The sequence below is a fragment of the Hylaeus anthracinus genome, unplaced genomic scaffold (assembly GCF_026225885.1).
Source record: "Hylaeus anthracinus isolate JK02 unplaced genomic scaffold, UHH_iyHylAnth1.0_haploid 11982, whole genome shotgun sequence".
Taxonomy (NCBI): domain Eukaryota; kingdom Metazoa; phylum Arthropoda; class Insecta; order Hymenoptera; family Colletidae; genus Hylaeus; species Hylaeus anthracinus.
The window spans coordinates 1,814,491-1,830,362 of record NW_026534330.1 but is presented as its reverse complement, the minus strand read 5'-3'; the positions used below and the strand labels follow the sequence as shown (position 1 = coordinate 1,830,362).

Genomic DNA, 15,872 nt, shown 5'->3' with positions numbered 1-15,872 from the left:
CCATAAGTGAAAATACCGAAGCAACCGTCGAACGTGGTTCGTTCGGAACGTAAACGCGTTCGTCTCGGAAACTGAAACGATTCGAAACTGTATTTTTTTATTTTCGTAATAAAGACACACTCTAAACACAATACCGGTAAACAATTTTGCTTTTTCAAGTTTCCGATTTTCGCACGTCTTGCGTTTTCCCAATTGTAATTCGAAATGTTTAAAGTTCGAAAGTTCCAACCTGCCGGAGTTAAAACACAAATAATTTTTCTTGAATTCGAGAGTAATTAGATGGAAAAATAGCAATTACTCTCGAATGGAGCCACTGTCCCGACGCCTCTGCATAGATACAACCCTGCGGCCGTACGTGCGCCGTAGTCCCTACGTAGACCGCCAAAAAGCATCGAGGTCGAGCGGGTGGCGGCGAGTTCGGTCGACGGGGGCCGGAAATGGCCGGTCTGGCACGAACGCTTGCGAGCCAGGGCTCTTGCGCGGTTTGCCCTGCTGCAGGCGCGCAGTGCAGCCGCCGGTATACCGCCAACACAGTCGCGGCTCGGCGATGTTTCAGCTGAGCTGAGCGCACGAGGGACGCTCGTGTCGCCGGCGCAGGCGGTTTTCTTTCGGTGCTTTCTCCTCGTACTTGTCAATTTCTATCCAGGTTCTGTCGTTCGTCCCTGTTCCCTGCCCTCCCTCCGACGAGCCACGCGCGATATCACAAGTACCGTCGAGGAGCCAGCAACGACGACGTAAGTGCATTGTGATGATCATAGTGTTACCTAGTTGCTAGTTCCGAGTGCGAGACGTCGAGCAAACGATCGAAGGTTCCGGTTGACGCTCGTCGAGGATCAACTATGACTTCTCTGTAGGAGCTTTCGCGTACGAGGTTGTGCACTGGTTCTGTGAAAACGGAAAAGCTACGTGTGCCAATCGCGATGCAGGTTCGCCGATGAGACTCGTCAATGACAAGGAACGTATCGCTGACGGTTCACGGTGTTTAGAGAAGTTGGCGGTTTTCGTTCGATTGTGTATGCGCTGGTGTCACTGTCGAGTCCGCAACGAGTGTTTACGCGCGCTGTCAAATCCTCGCTGTTGTCCTCGTTTTGTTCTCGACAGTGGACGACGTTTCAGCTTCGTCGAACGAATTCTTATAAAATCGAATTGATACGAAGTAACGGACCCTCGCTCCGGCGAGTAATTAAACTCGAAGCAACGGCGTTAGAAACTTTGTATTGTACATTGTTAGGAGGCAATTGATCATTGCGATCGGGAATCGCTTACGTTATAGTAAAGGCATTGAATTTCCATACCCTGTAAAGCCGTATAACGCAATCATTTACGATCGTTGAAATAACGAGAAAGAATTGCTCTATGTGCACAGCGACGTGCAATAATTCTCTTTGCGAGCACGTAGTGTTATACTTCCGATTATTTAATAAACTTGAAAGTCGCGGTGGGACGATCTGGCCATTCGTTTACGTGTCTGTTTCGTTATAAAGGTCGTCGTTGTATCGTAGCATTAAGCATGAAAACGAAACTGCACGTTGTCCTTTCAAAGTTATACGTTCAATGAGTTGTAGCGATATCATAACGAGCCTACGGAGCTGTACACGATTCAAGAGTGACGACCACTTTTTTTTTTTTATTCGATCTACGTGTCAACAGTTCACTGTTTTGAAATTCTTTCGAATCAGAACTACGAACATCGCGGCGTTCACTTTCGCGATGAATCGAAACTATAAAAATCGAATGGTACCGTGTTATCAGTCACGACGTCAGGCTTCGCGCGGAGTCACGTGAGAATGAGGAAAGAGCGGGAAGATCGATCCGAATCGTGCAACACGGCAATCGAACGGTACCGAACAACAGAAAACAGCATAAAAATAGAAGCCAGCAGGACGTGTACTTGGCCGTAGCCTATCCGGTACGATGTTATCCTGCCGCGTTGGATGTCCTTGTTCTTGCGACCGCTATTGCGACATGTCAAGGCAAAACGCATACGTACGTGTAATATTAGATCGGTACGATAGTTCTCGCGGTAATAGCGTAATAATTTCCCCGAACGTCATACTACCGTTCTCACCACGACTCTGCCTTATCGAACCACGCTTCCTGCTTGATTCAGTCACTTCCTCGAGACACTTTCGATTATGATACTTCATCTACCACCTGTCCTAATTTAACAGACACGTGTTTGCTAGGGATGTTACGCGCTCACGATAGAACTGCTCGTGTATTTGATTGATGGAACAAATTAGGCTTCACCTTTCCGTACCTACGATTATCACGCGTAACAGTTTTTCGTTTGGCCGGGCCCTCGAGCAGACAAAATACGTGTAAACGACCTTGCCCTTGGTAGAAACGCGATGAATCCCCGAGGTGGTGCACGTTTTCACAGTGTCGAGTGCGGAGGGTACAACAACGAGTCGATATATTGATTCATTTCCGATAATATATTACCTCCCAAGGTGATAACGCGTGCACGGGTATGTGTGTCGTCTACGCACCATGCAATCCTACCGCGACGTCGTCTTTCATCCGACGTTATCGGACTTTCTGTCTACCGGTAGAAACCCTCGATGTCGCGTTTTTAGGGCGAATTTTGCATCTACGGTTTAATTGGCGCATTAAACGATGTTCGATCCGCTCGATGCGCGGCTATCGTATACCACGAATCAAAGCGGCGGGGCAGTCTTCAACGTTGTGCCTCGCTTCGATACGACATCATCTTGACTCGCGATATCGTTTAATTTGTCGACGAAAAGAGTAACATTTCTGATGCATAATTTTCTATGTTTACCAGCGAACAGGTAAACCTCTGCAAACACCGAGACGAGGTATACGGAGAAACCTAGTATATGATATTAGATATTCAAAACCTGGTACAGATATGATTAATAGTTCGCTTTGATTCGCGATCGTAGACTCGGGTTGATTCTCCTCGGTGTGCATCGGTATGAATTTCACTAGCGTGTCAACGTCAATTCCCCATAGTATTCGCATTGGTTTTCTTTCGAGTCGCACGAAACTCGCCCACACGGAATGCTTCACGTGAAATTGAGAACGAGGACAGCAGCTCCGCCGACGTCTAATCGTTCGTTCTGAAGTGTTCGATCAGGAATCTCGACTGTTCTGACTCCCAGCTTAAAGAACTTGATCGCTGAGGTGCTTTCCCGTCAACTAATGACACTATGGCATCGTGAAACCGACACCACGTTGTTCGCAGACTACTAGTAACCGGATCGACCCCATCGTTACACCCTTTGGCGAACGCAACACAGACGCAATTGCATCTTCGTGTAGACTGCGCTGAGTGGAGGGTACACGACCCAGGCGCGGACGGCGATATAGAGCGAGCCGCGTGTATTTCTAGAGCAGCCGGTTAAGAATAGCACGGCAAATAGGCGGTTGAATTAAATATAGTCGGTGAACGACCGAGAAGTAGATTACGAAATTTCATTGAAGTCACGGAAGTCCGCTGGGCGACTCGACGTTGCGGAGGCCGTCTCTTTATTAGATTCCTGCCCCACGGAAAAGTCAACGATCAGTGGAGTAGTCCTACACCTCTCAGGGTTCGTCGCAAGTGGTGTATGATAACTTTGTTTTAAAAAGGGAAGAGTGTTGAAAGTCGTGATAGAGAACAGACTTCTGTAAAGTCCTTTGGACAATGGACGTAACGCGGAACTTTTTAATACGCGGTTTCTGTTTTTTTTTTTTTTTGAAGGCAAGCGATATCATCAAGAGTTTATAGGAGAGCCTTGTTCTTTCGAAGTACGATTCGTAATAAGTGTTGGAAGATGAGTCTACTAAAACTTTAAGATTGTTGATTACCTTGATAAGGAACTGGCTTCTGTAGAGTTCTATAAAAATTTAGGCATAACCTGAACCTCTTCGTTAGAACTCTGTTCGCTGAAAAGTCAAGTATCAATACGGCGGGCATGTTCTTTTCAGGCTGTTTGGTGTCGGATAAGCTTTTCGTAAAGAGACAATATCCAAACAGCGACTGCGAATCCCACTGTGAAGTTAGCATCTCGGTTCAGCATTCCATTTAAAAAAAATGTCGATAACCCTGACACAGCCTCGACGCCTGTACCAAAACAGAAAAAAAAATAGAAGCCTCGTTTTTATGGTCACTTTTGAAACTCGTAACTTTTACCTGAAAGGTCTTTCTGTTTCGATGATATTTTGGACTTTGTTGCTCCGTAACAACCAGGCCTCCTTGTTATTAAATCTCTGTTCTCTGGAAAGTCAAAGATCAGCAAAACAACACTGTCCTCTTAATGGCGGCTTTTGCAGGATGAACTTGCCTCGATGAGAAGATTGATGAGTATTTGGATAACGAACAGGTCTCTGTGAAACTCTTTGAACGAGGTGAACCTATATTCCAGTTCTGCAGTTGATATCATCTCCGTCGATGTCCCCGGATATGCTTTGCAGAGAGGTCATTACGAAGATAGTGTTCGTTGTACGAAGGTTCGTACTCATTTGGGTCGGAAGATCTCCTCGATATCGTTCGTTTATGGGCGGCAGGGCTCGCACAGAAATATCCTCGGGCTGGAATAATTGGCATCGGGTAAAAGCTCGGCCAACGGTACGTTTTCGTCGCAGTCATCTGCAACGGAAAGCTATTTCGTCGCAGATGTTCCCGTGCGACATTAACGAGGATTGTAAATATCGAAAAATGAGGAAGTGAAGCCACGCGCGGTATACGCTTGTGCCTTGTCCGACAACTCGCCCGCGCAGACAAGGAATTGTAAATAAAAACGATTTGATGGAAATCCAATACCCAATAGTCGTCTCTCGGTGACCTAAAATTCTCCGTTCATCCGTCGAAATCTAACAGAAGACTGAAATTCTTCGCGCTAGCGAGCAAACGGTTATCCACGCTTTTCAACTTTCTCCGTATTAGTTTTATCCGCACTTCGAAACCCTTGGAAAACTTTAGGTCTGAACCGGTGACTGCGCCGAGTATCGTTCTATTCTTCCGGAGCCTCTCGTACGAGAGAGATAACTCTACGGGCCAGCTTGACGAGCTACTTGCTTTGTCGTTCTACAGCCGAATGGTGAAGTTTCGCGAATTTATCTCGCGAAAGTTTGAACGCTATGCTACGAGTTGCGTCGTTTAAAACCGAGCAATTGTCCCGAAGAAGTGATCCATTGTGATACTTGGATACCACGTTTCTGTGAGAGACGCGTTCCGGGCAATCGGAACAGTGGCTGTGCTATTTCAATATCCTCAATGAAGCACAATATACCGGTGCGGGGCATTGTCTAATGCCGCAACAATCGGATATCGTGTCATTAATTAGTCCACACTGAAACGATTTCCTATTTGTCGTGTGTACGAAACGAATTTCAAAGAAAGATTCGATTACGATTAATCGAACTTTTCATATAGTCATCGGTTCGTTCGAGTATCTTCCCCGAACGAAATTGTTTTGTCATCTGTTCTCAGCCCGGATTAAAAAGATATCGATCTTGTCCAGGTGATCAATCATGCCGGCTGTACCAGCTGTGGCCGAGGCTGCCGAGCCGCTGGAAGACCTGGACGAACCACCAGAGCCACGGGTTCGAGGAGGCAGCGGACGTGCTGGCCTCATGAAGCCGTTGGTTGTCCTAGCACTTCCTGGCATGTACCTTTTCTACAAGTACAGCCAGTACAGACGGGAACAGCGTGAACTGTCGCGGAGAAGAGTCACCGAGAGGGAACTTCAGCATCTTCATCACAAAATCGTGAGTACCTGAAACCAATAAGAGTCGAAGCTTTTTTTTTTATTAAACTTTTATATTCTTAAAGGAGAGTTTTGCACTTGGTGACTGGATTGCTTAAATATTTAGTGATAGTACCGATACAGTACTATCTGTACTGTAGTGATAGTATTTTAATGTATTTAATTGTTCAGTGAAAATCCTTGTCATCCATATGTGGGTATCGTGGCAGTCAACGTGTTAAATAACCATTCCAAAAAACACAATGTCTATAAACGACTTAGGGGTTTTCTTTACAAGTTGAATTCGAGTATTAAATGCTTTTGTCACACGATGAAGTTTTCCTGCATAGTTGAAGTCTTCAAGGTTTCCTAACAGACTTGCTATTCACTTCACTCCACCTGTTGTGACTTCCAAACAGTTCTATATTTACAAAGAGATCAATTTGTCTATTCCTAGTTTTAGAAAATAAATGACAAAGATTCTGAATATTTCAACCCAAAACAGAATCAACCCTTTTACTACAGAGGTTACAAAAGCAAGAATTCCGAGAAACATATCGACTGTCTATAAACGCACTACGGGCTTTCTTTACAAGTTGAATTCTAAAATTAAACGCTATCGTCACAGGATGAAGCTTTCCCACACAGTGGCAATCTTGAAGGTCTCTTAACAGAATCGCTATTTGCTTCGCTCTTGTGTGCACTCGACATACGAGCAATTGTCTCGTTGCTTCCACCTGTTGTGACTTCCAAACAGTTCTATATTTACGAAGAAATCAATTTGTCTATCCCCTCTTCCCCAAAAAAGTGAATCCAACTGAATGGAGTACCGCTTACCGCGACTCATTATATTTTCATTGGAATCTCGCGGTATTTTCTAAAAGGTCAGTGAATAATGCACGTACATAGTACACGAATCGGGATGCCTGCCCGAAATATCAGGAGGGAATAAGAATTTTAAATGTCGGATTTTCCGATGTTACGTGCTCCTTTATAGCCATTCGTGTGCATCAATGGAGAGCTTATCAGTACGTTGAGAATAGCGCATGTAAGCTTTTCAGGTGCAACGATGACTATGATTATCTAGGGACGATAGCCGAGTCGAGACGATTGTCGAAGATACTATATTCCAGAAAACAGATGCGAAAGGATGAGGGTGTAGTAGAAAGAGCTAACGTAATGGTAGGGGAAGAAGGGTTCAATTACCTAAGGATAACGTGATCACCGCTCGCTAGAAAGACTCTGCATCAGCTCCTGAAGGGTAAAACCATTTATTCCTGTATACGTCAAGCCTTGTCGAGTACTCCCCTTAGCTTAGAAGGTCTTTTTGGTTTTACGCCCCTCGACATGCACCTTTTCGGGACGTTACGTTACCATTAATGAATTAATTCGGGTGCACTTCACAATACGCTTTATCGACTATGTATACAAGGTAAGACCGAATAACATATACAAGCGTGTATAGGGTGATTCCTTACGAAAAAGTAAAGAGAAAAGAAACAATGATATTTTACAATTTTTTTCTTACTTTTCGAGAAAAACAATTATGCAATTGTGATTAACACTAACACATGAACTAACACATGGTTCACCCAGCAATGTATAATGACTACTGACTAATTGCAAGTTTGTATGTATGTATGAGTGTCTGTACGTATACAAAAGTATTGTTACTGTATGGTGCCAATATTAAGTTGTATTATTAATGTATACAAACACTATGGGTATTATAAATCGGTCGGTGAACAATATCTTAGTTATTACTGCTAACGCAAAGAATAGATTTTCAAACTCGTTTTTCTCGAAAACTAAGTAAAAAATGATAAAATTTTCTTCTTACTTCTTTACGAGGATTCGTGTCTGTAGATAATATTCGGCCACACCCTATATAATTCTGTAATATTATTAGCCTATTTGCATCGTTTGACGTATGTACTAGCATCTCGTAGCCTAATTCTCAGATGACACGTATGGCTTATTGGTATGCACAGACTAGATGCCTCGTATACTTGTGGTCACTGAAATTTCAAGCAATGTTGACCTTCTCGAATCATAGATCGTTTCCTTTAAGTAAAAAATATTCGTCCAGTGTCTCGCGTTATGTAGGTTTCAACCAATTTAATTGGAGAAAGAAATAACGGTGCTTTTGTGTAATTTCTAATAATTACAGTCATATCTATCGACTTACTTTTAGATTTATAGTGCTTAAGATGAGTGGTACGAATTTTAGTCGCTCAAGGTCCTCGAGAAACTCAACTTTTCATTTGAACCATTTTGAAAAAATTCTGTTCTTGAAACAGCTTCAACTTCGTTAGTTTTAAGAGATTGAGCATAAGATTTTGTAGATATATTTTGAAACTGTATTTAAGAAAAAAAAAATAAAATCAATTTTTTCAACCAGAATACCATAGTAAACAGATTCGTTCTTTTAACTGGAGTCGTTTTAATCTTGAGCAAGAGTTACTCCTCTGAGCGCTCGTGTGCCGAATATTTACGACTAGAAACTCTGAATACGTATTGATTTTTGTACGCTCGACGTGCACCGGCTGACTTAGTTCTCTCCCCATTAGCGAGAGACTCTCTTCGCTTCGAGTTCGTATAGGAATGGCAATAGTGTGACGGTCTCAATCGCACGAATGGTGCTTGTCTAAATTAGATCGCGTAACATGATCAAGAGGCTATCATCGTACGCGCGAAAGGATAAAAGATTTCCTCCGATGTCAATGTTTTTACATGAATCGAATCGACATGAGTCGAATGTCGTCTCGTCTATCGATTGCCCAACTATTTCGTTGATGATTGTCTATATCCAGCAGCACAAGTTCGTTCCGACTGTATGTTAAATTCATGGTGTACCAAAGCACAAATCTTGAACTTCGCTAACTCAGTTTACCCATCACGCATCTCGTGGCTTTTCAAACCTCAAATTGTTGACAATAGTTTTCCTCACCGAGTTACCCACGTGCTGCTAACGCTAATTAAGGCACCACAGTCAAATAATCGAATCTCAAATTTCGACGTTTTGTCAGATAATTGGTTTATTTTAGGATTGCTCGGTTGCTCTTGTGTATCAGTGTCGAGATGGCATGTGATCCAATTTATTTCGTGTGCTTTTCACGCGGGATCGCCTTCGATTCCATTGAATTATATCAAGATGTGTCAGCGGGAGAAGCAATCGCTGGAGGGTCACCTTCAAACATCACCACTATCCCCTGTGGTTCAGTAGGTCAGCAAGAGGAGTTGGCTGAGCCCGCCAAAAACGAAAATGAAAAAAGCGTCCCCGTCAGGAAGCCTGCCAAGGAGCAGTATTCACGGCCGGTGGATCGAGGATTGGGGATAGCTCGGATACTTGGTACAGTTAGTATGGCCAACATTCGTGTCCTGCCGACTGGAATTTCTCGAATCCATTTACCTGCCGTCGCTCCTCTGATTTACGGTCCCTCCACGCGCGTCCTATTGGACCCTGGAAACTATGATACGACAGGGATATTCCAGCAGTTCTGATACTCGATTATCGCTAGCCGCGAATTCGTTTCCGCTAAATGTAATTACGATGATTCGGGATACTTCTTCTTTCCCGAAACCGTCGTCAGTTTGGACAGCGTAAATCGATCGAAACATTCCATGAACAACTGCAGACATTTCTTCTCGACACCTTTCATGCCACGTCAGAGACGTACGCGAAAAGCTGAACTTTCCATTCAAGCCATGTGTAAGATTCACAATGAAAGGGAAATTTTTAAAAAAATTTGTTGTGAAATCGTATGTTGAGATCTGAATACCGTGGTAAATGGAAGTTTGTATTAAGCGTCCCATGAATAAACTGTAAATAGAAAAATGTTTCGTTTCATCGTTTCCTAGAGCTAATATTTTTTAAGAAGTGATTTAACGAATACAAACATTTCTCTGAGCCCGTTTCTCGAGGGCGTATGTATACTCCTTTCTATTGTAAGGGATGCTTGGACTCGTTCGGATCATATCGGTACATAGTTATGGTAAAGTACTCGAATATTCATAATTAGACTGTAGATTTTATGCATTTATGACGTACAGTAACGTAGAAAACATACATAAAATATACATAATGTATGTCGAATGTATTCTACAATTAATACAATATAATATTGTTATTTCATTTTGCATAACTGCACATACCTTTTGGTTATGTTTAGCATGTGCTTGTTATATTGGTTTATATCATAAATACATAAAATCCGCAGTCTATTCATAATTTACCACGTAATAACGAGGTTTGGAACAGAAAAGTCAGCTGTTAGCCGTTTCCGAGACGTACCACACCCAGAAAAGTTCCATCGTGGCTGTTCAATTACGAAACTCAGCTGGCAAATCGAATGGTGGACCCGTGCTAACTCGCGTGTCGGTAAACGACCAACCAAAGCCTTGGAATTTTAAGACCTTATCATAGCCTAGTGATCTGTGACCTTAATAACAATACTGGGGGGTTCATTAATGACTGCAACGAATCACTAGGTCATCGAGGATATCGTTGGAGGCCCGGACTTCCTCGTTTTTAAAAATTTCATAAACGCTCTCGCGTGCGAATAAACGGTCGAATGTGAACTCGAAGTCCCAGGAGGATCGACGAGTACCCGGCCTTGCAAGTACGGTCACCCATATGTAGACCAATTTGCCTGCAAATTGACCAATCTGGAAACACAGTTCACGAGAATCCTCTTGGACGGCTGACAAAGTGCTGTCTTTCTGAATTATTCTGCGTACACGCGTGAACGTTTTTCAAAAAATTCAGAGGTCACTGATGGAACCTTGGCAGTAATACAGGTACACGAATGTAGGCAGGTAGAAGTTGCTGGAAACTCGAGTCCTTCTTGCTAGTTCGGAAACCTTCGTACCTTGTTATTAGACGCCGTAATAGATAAGGTGCACGCCACCTCTACGTTAAGATCTCCATCGCACGGTGTACGTGAACCTTAACGTCGTTCGTCTAGCCTGGCCAAATGCCTCTGTCGTACAAGAAAACGTTTCTTTCCATCGACCAACAAAGTACTCGAGAATTTTTGCTTTTACTTTCCATTTCAAGCGTCGACGGTGGATTGCTACGAGACATGAATTTTCATAAAAACTTCGTCGTGAAAGGCCAGGCCTTTTAATTAGACGTTTTTTACGTTAAAAATGAATAGAAAATTAGAAAGTGAACTTTAAGGGTGCTTATAGTAGGTATAATATATTAATCTTTATAAGAAAGTATCATTTTATGTAGAGTAATGCATAAAAATGTTATCAGAAATATGTGTTGAGAATTTTTGGCATATTGAATGAATTACGTGTCTCTTTTACTTCGAGGAAAAAAATGGAATGTGAAAGTAGAATAGATATACCCTGTTTGACGAGCCTGAAAAATTATACTTCCACTTGTTTGCGTTTCCGGTCACGTCGGTACACGTCGAAGTGATCCCTCGAGTATTACTCAACCACGCGAGCAATATTTATTTCAGAAGGGAACGCATTTTTCATTTCACTACCCAGAGGCGTAACTCCTAGATTGAAGTAACTATTTCCACAGCGGTTTCGAGTAATCGAATCATAACCGGGAGCGTTTAAGTTTATTCAGCGGTTGAATTTCATCCACATAGAGGAGAGAAATTTATATTTTTCATTATATTTTCACAGCGGTATATATTTGTGTTTACTCGATGGAAATGAATACAAACGTGACCTCGTTCGTTTTATTCTCTACGTTTTAGCATAAACTCGCATTTGGATTTATGTTTATCGGAGAAGTCTCACCGATCGATCGATACGAGCGTTCGGTAAAATATTTAGAGAAAAACAAGAATGGTTATTTTGCAATAAAGTGGGTTTGTTGCCGAGTTTTTGTTGTTAAAACAATATGGTGCAGTTTATTTGCAGAAATAAACTTTCGGTTCTCTAAAACGGACCGTACATCTAATGCTAAACTGAAGAATGAAAATATCGTTAACCTTATTAAGATCGAAATTAACGAAAATTAAAAAATTATTTTCATTTTTATTTTCGTTTTATATTGCTTACGGTAAATAATCAAAGAAAGGAAAGGAATAAATGAAAGGCAATGAAAACTGAAACTTTGGAAAAATTGATAGTTAAAATACCACAAGTGCGTGCGGCTCAGGACCAGTATACTAATGATAGCAAAATTTAAGTAAAGCATCTATCCAACTGTTTGAAAATCCTGTCAATGAATTCAGATATGGTTACTCCACTTCGATAAATCTAAATTTATCGAAACATAGCTTTTTAGTTGCGTCCCGCCTCAAAACAATTACAAATAAGGTGATACATTGAAATGAATCGACATCTACGAATAGCCACCCTATTACTCTGCGCGTCAAATGCACTCGTACAGATTTGAAGATACCACAACGTTTTCACTTGAGTGCAATCGAGTTTGTTTAAAAGGAGCAAAGCAAATTGACCTCGGCCCTGGTAATAGATAACACGTGAACGGTGCCAGTGAACTTCCTTTGCAACAATGAACCGACGCGCGCCGTGTAACCTCGACGTACGTGGGCTCGCGCCATTTTTAGCTCGCGATCGTTTTAATTTTCCTGAATGAAACGGGCTTAATTAGGAGGAGCAAAGTGGATTTAAAAATATACCGGCGTCTGCTTGGTCAATGACCTCATACCGGCACGGCATTAAGGGTTGATAATACCATTAGGTCGGCCGCATGAACCCCCATAATGCGCAGACCTTAGGAATGCCGATCGATGCAGCTTTCCGCTTCCGTGGGATTACGCGAGGTTTGTTCACTTTCCAGAACACAGGTCTTGAGGATTATCTGTATAATCGATCTGTACCGGTGTGTTTTTTTCTTAAGGATGTTAAACAAGCCGGACGGAAGACTTTAACCCCTTTACACTCGTTTTGCTTCGGGGAGCTGTTACGAGCACCGAGGGTCATTGTCTTTAGTAATTTTAAGATATCTCAAAAACTATTTATCGGATTAACTTGAAATTTGGCAGAGAATATTTACAAGAGATCGTACTTTAAGAAAGTGCAAAGACAGATCGATTTTTTGAAAATTCTGACTGAATCTGACGTCTTAAATAAATGCTATCATATAGTATAGTAGATGCACAGAAGACAATTCGAATATTCAGCTAATTGAAATAACTATATCCCTTACAAAGAGTGAAGTTTTCGAAATGTGCTTTTTATTACAAGTTACTACAGACACGTCGACCGGAAAGTGCAAACAATTTTCCCCTTGACAATCGATTGACAGTGTGGTGTACACGTGATGTCAGGGTTTTCTTATCGCGCGAAGCTAAAATTCGACTTTAGAATGTATCGTAGACCTAATTACTCTCGGGTCTAACCCTTCAGTTTTAAGGGGAGACTCTTAAGCGTGCACTTGGACGGTGAAGTAATCTCAAAAGGTAACGACGTTGTTGCAACAGATATTCGTTTATCTTCATGCTCTGCTACTTTAGTGGAAACGATAAGGGTGGTTCAGCTACCGACGTATCATAATAGTCATCAAAATGCTATTATTCTGGGCAACTACCAACACCGCTGGGGTTCATAATGTTCTCTGTCCGTAGATGAATATACCGTATCGTATATGCGGTTCAGTTAATTTTCTCAATATTAATTAGATTTCAACCGCGTGCAAAATAATATATTAAAATTAAACATTATACATTAAAATTACCAGATTCGCGACCACTGACGCGAATTCACGTCACTCCAAATTCTATTCCTGGTTACGAAAACATTATGAAAATATTTTTAATTACTTAATTTCTCGGTAAACTGGGAAATCATTTTTTATGGATAGGTTTTTCAGATACGAGTTTTTGTAAAACCTTTCGTAAAAACTTCGATAGATTTCGCAACAGAACGTAAATAAATTTGTAAAAATCCAGAGCGATAATCTTCTTTGATCATCTCACGTTGATCAGCGATTGTACACTTTCTTCCGTAATCCCCGTGTCCAATCTATAATGAAAAACGTGCTCGCAGAGAGGAGCAACATTTGTTAGTTTTTGTGCGCTTGGAAACAATCCCCCAAGAGCTTACTACGCCCACGAGATCGGATTATTAGTTTAAAAGCGTTGCTCGGTTTAAGCATCGCAACAAATATTCCTACGCTTATTGCGCAATAGAACATTTCCTTTGATAGTTTCTGTTACCCAACTCTTGCGAATCCTACAGCTTCGACTGGCCGGAATCCGTAATTCCTGACGATAAAATTAACATAAAAATGCTCCTTCGGTATGCCAAGGAAGGCCAGTGGTATGCGACCCCGAGTGTAACGCAGCAAATTAAAATCGTACAATTTTCGAACAAGTACTGATCCAAGATTTATGGTTACACCAGGTCGCTGCGTAAATATAAATATATTATATAAATTATATTCTATACCATCTGCGTTGCATTAATAAAAGGAATCCTAAAGCTTCTTTCGGAAAATTCTTTACATCGATCCTTCGGCTTACAACAACACGTAAGAATTGTATCATAATGTCAGACACATCGTGTGAAAATGAACAAGTGAGTTTATATTTGCATAGCTGACTGTGGCGCCCGCACGACATTTACGACCTCTTTCATTTCTTCTTCAGGCGCGATGAATGTTATGCAATCTATAAATCAGAGTCATTTCTCTGGAATAATTTTCTCCGAAGTTGTCTCGACGGTTTTGTATCCGATGGATCCATTTGAGTACGTTGCGGATGGAGAAATGTAAGGAATAATAGTCAAAGTAACGTTAGCCGCGAGAAGTTTTGTACATTCGGCACGCGCTGGAAATATTCAGTGAAATCCGCGAATCAGTTCGATAAAGAGGAACGTGTCGCACAATGGAAGTTCGTTCTGGCTGGAGGGCATAATTCGGAGTTTCCGTGACGATGCGGCTTTCTCCACCGTTGCCGTTAATGGCCGTCGTGGAACTTCCCCTGGAGTATCAGCGCGTGAGTGGATCCAACGCTATTGTCTGGCCGCAGTTGCTACGATGGATGAAACCGTATCGCGTATAATTTCCTGTAATGGAACGAAACTGGTAAGAATAGTGCTCCAGCCTGGAATGGACTGGAAGTGCGAGAAGAAATGGTCGTGGCGAGAGACAGGGATTATTTCGAGGCTGAATTTCTGGAGGTAGGAGTAAATGGTGCATCGGAGACGAACGCGTTAAGGAGGAATACTGTAAAACGTTTAGAAAATGGATATATTTATATATTGGGATTTATATATCGTCTGGAAAGGTTGTGGAACAAAATGGTACCTATGTCATTCAATAAATATACCATATATTAAATTCAAATGTGTCATTGAATTTTTCTTAAAAATTGGCACGAACTTTCTGGACAACCTAACATATATATCAAAAGTGCAATGGCTGAGGAATATATTTCAAAAATATCATCGAAATTAATCCTTTGACCGCAGCACGATTTCTGTTGGAAGTTCTACGGGGTATACTACTGCCAGGGTCATGCTCGAAGTTTAAGCACCCCGCCCGAGTAGAAAACCAAGTAAAAAATATATCCTTATACGGTATGACAAGACGAAACTTTTTTATATTTACAGTGTATTTATCCGACGTTTAGTTTCAGAAATAAAAATTCGCTCCGCCTATTCCCCATTAAAAGCTTCTACTTTCAAAAGCAATCGCATTGCATTGTATAGCGGTACCACGTTAAGAGGGGAAATACGAAGTGGTTCTATTAAATATTCAGTATTGTTGGAGAGAGTAAACAAACATCAGAATTTGTTTCGGTCCGAGTGATGGGGTTTCTACCGAGGGGTTAAATATTCACGTGATATCGGGCAACCGCTGTAACTGAAACCGCTGAAATTGCGACAGATTAAATTGCCTCTGCGTTTGAAATTGAACGTCGGCCTGGCGCAAAGACTGACTGAGATTAATCTCGACGTTCGATGCCTCTTAAAAAATGGCCCGGAACGGGGCCAGAGATGGAATGGAGAGGATTGAAGGTGGGAAAGCGAGAACGGTTGGAACAAAGGGCTTAATTACTCTGGGGCGAGATTCTGGACAAACTGTAGGATGCACCAAAAATAGAATGGCCATGATACTTGGGGGTATCTTCAAGCTTAATGAGGTTCCATATACAGCGAACAGTTGAAGCATAGAGCTCCACTGTGTTGCCTCGTTTCTTCCCCCGTTTCTGATTCGGATCTTCGTACACGGTT

General features: G+C 41.9%; 1 protein-coding gene across 1 annotated transcript in view; it reads left to right on the top strand.

Moving 5' to 3' along the window:
• The first annotated feature begins 405 nt into the window (after window positions 1–405).
• The window catches only part of LOC128886145 (fl(2)d-associated complex component-like), a 45,600-nt gene continuing 30,133 nt past the window's right edge, over window positions 406–15,872 (top strand). The window contains exons 1-2 of the mRNA XM_054140764.1: window positions 406–734; window positions 5,472–5,718. Coding sequence (XP_053996739.1) covers window positions 5,482–5,718 — 237 coding nt within the window. The 5' untranslated portion in view covers window positions 406–734; window positions 5,472–5,481. The remainder of the gene's footprint in view (window positions 735–5,471; window positions 5,719–15,872) is intronic.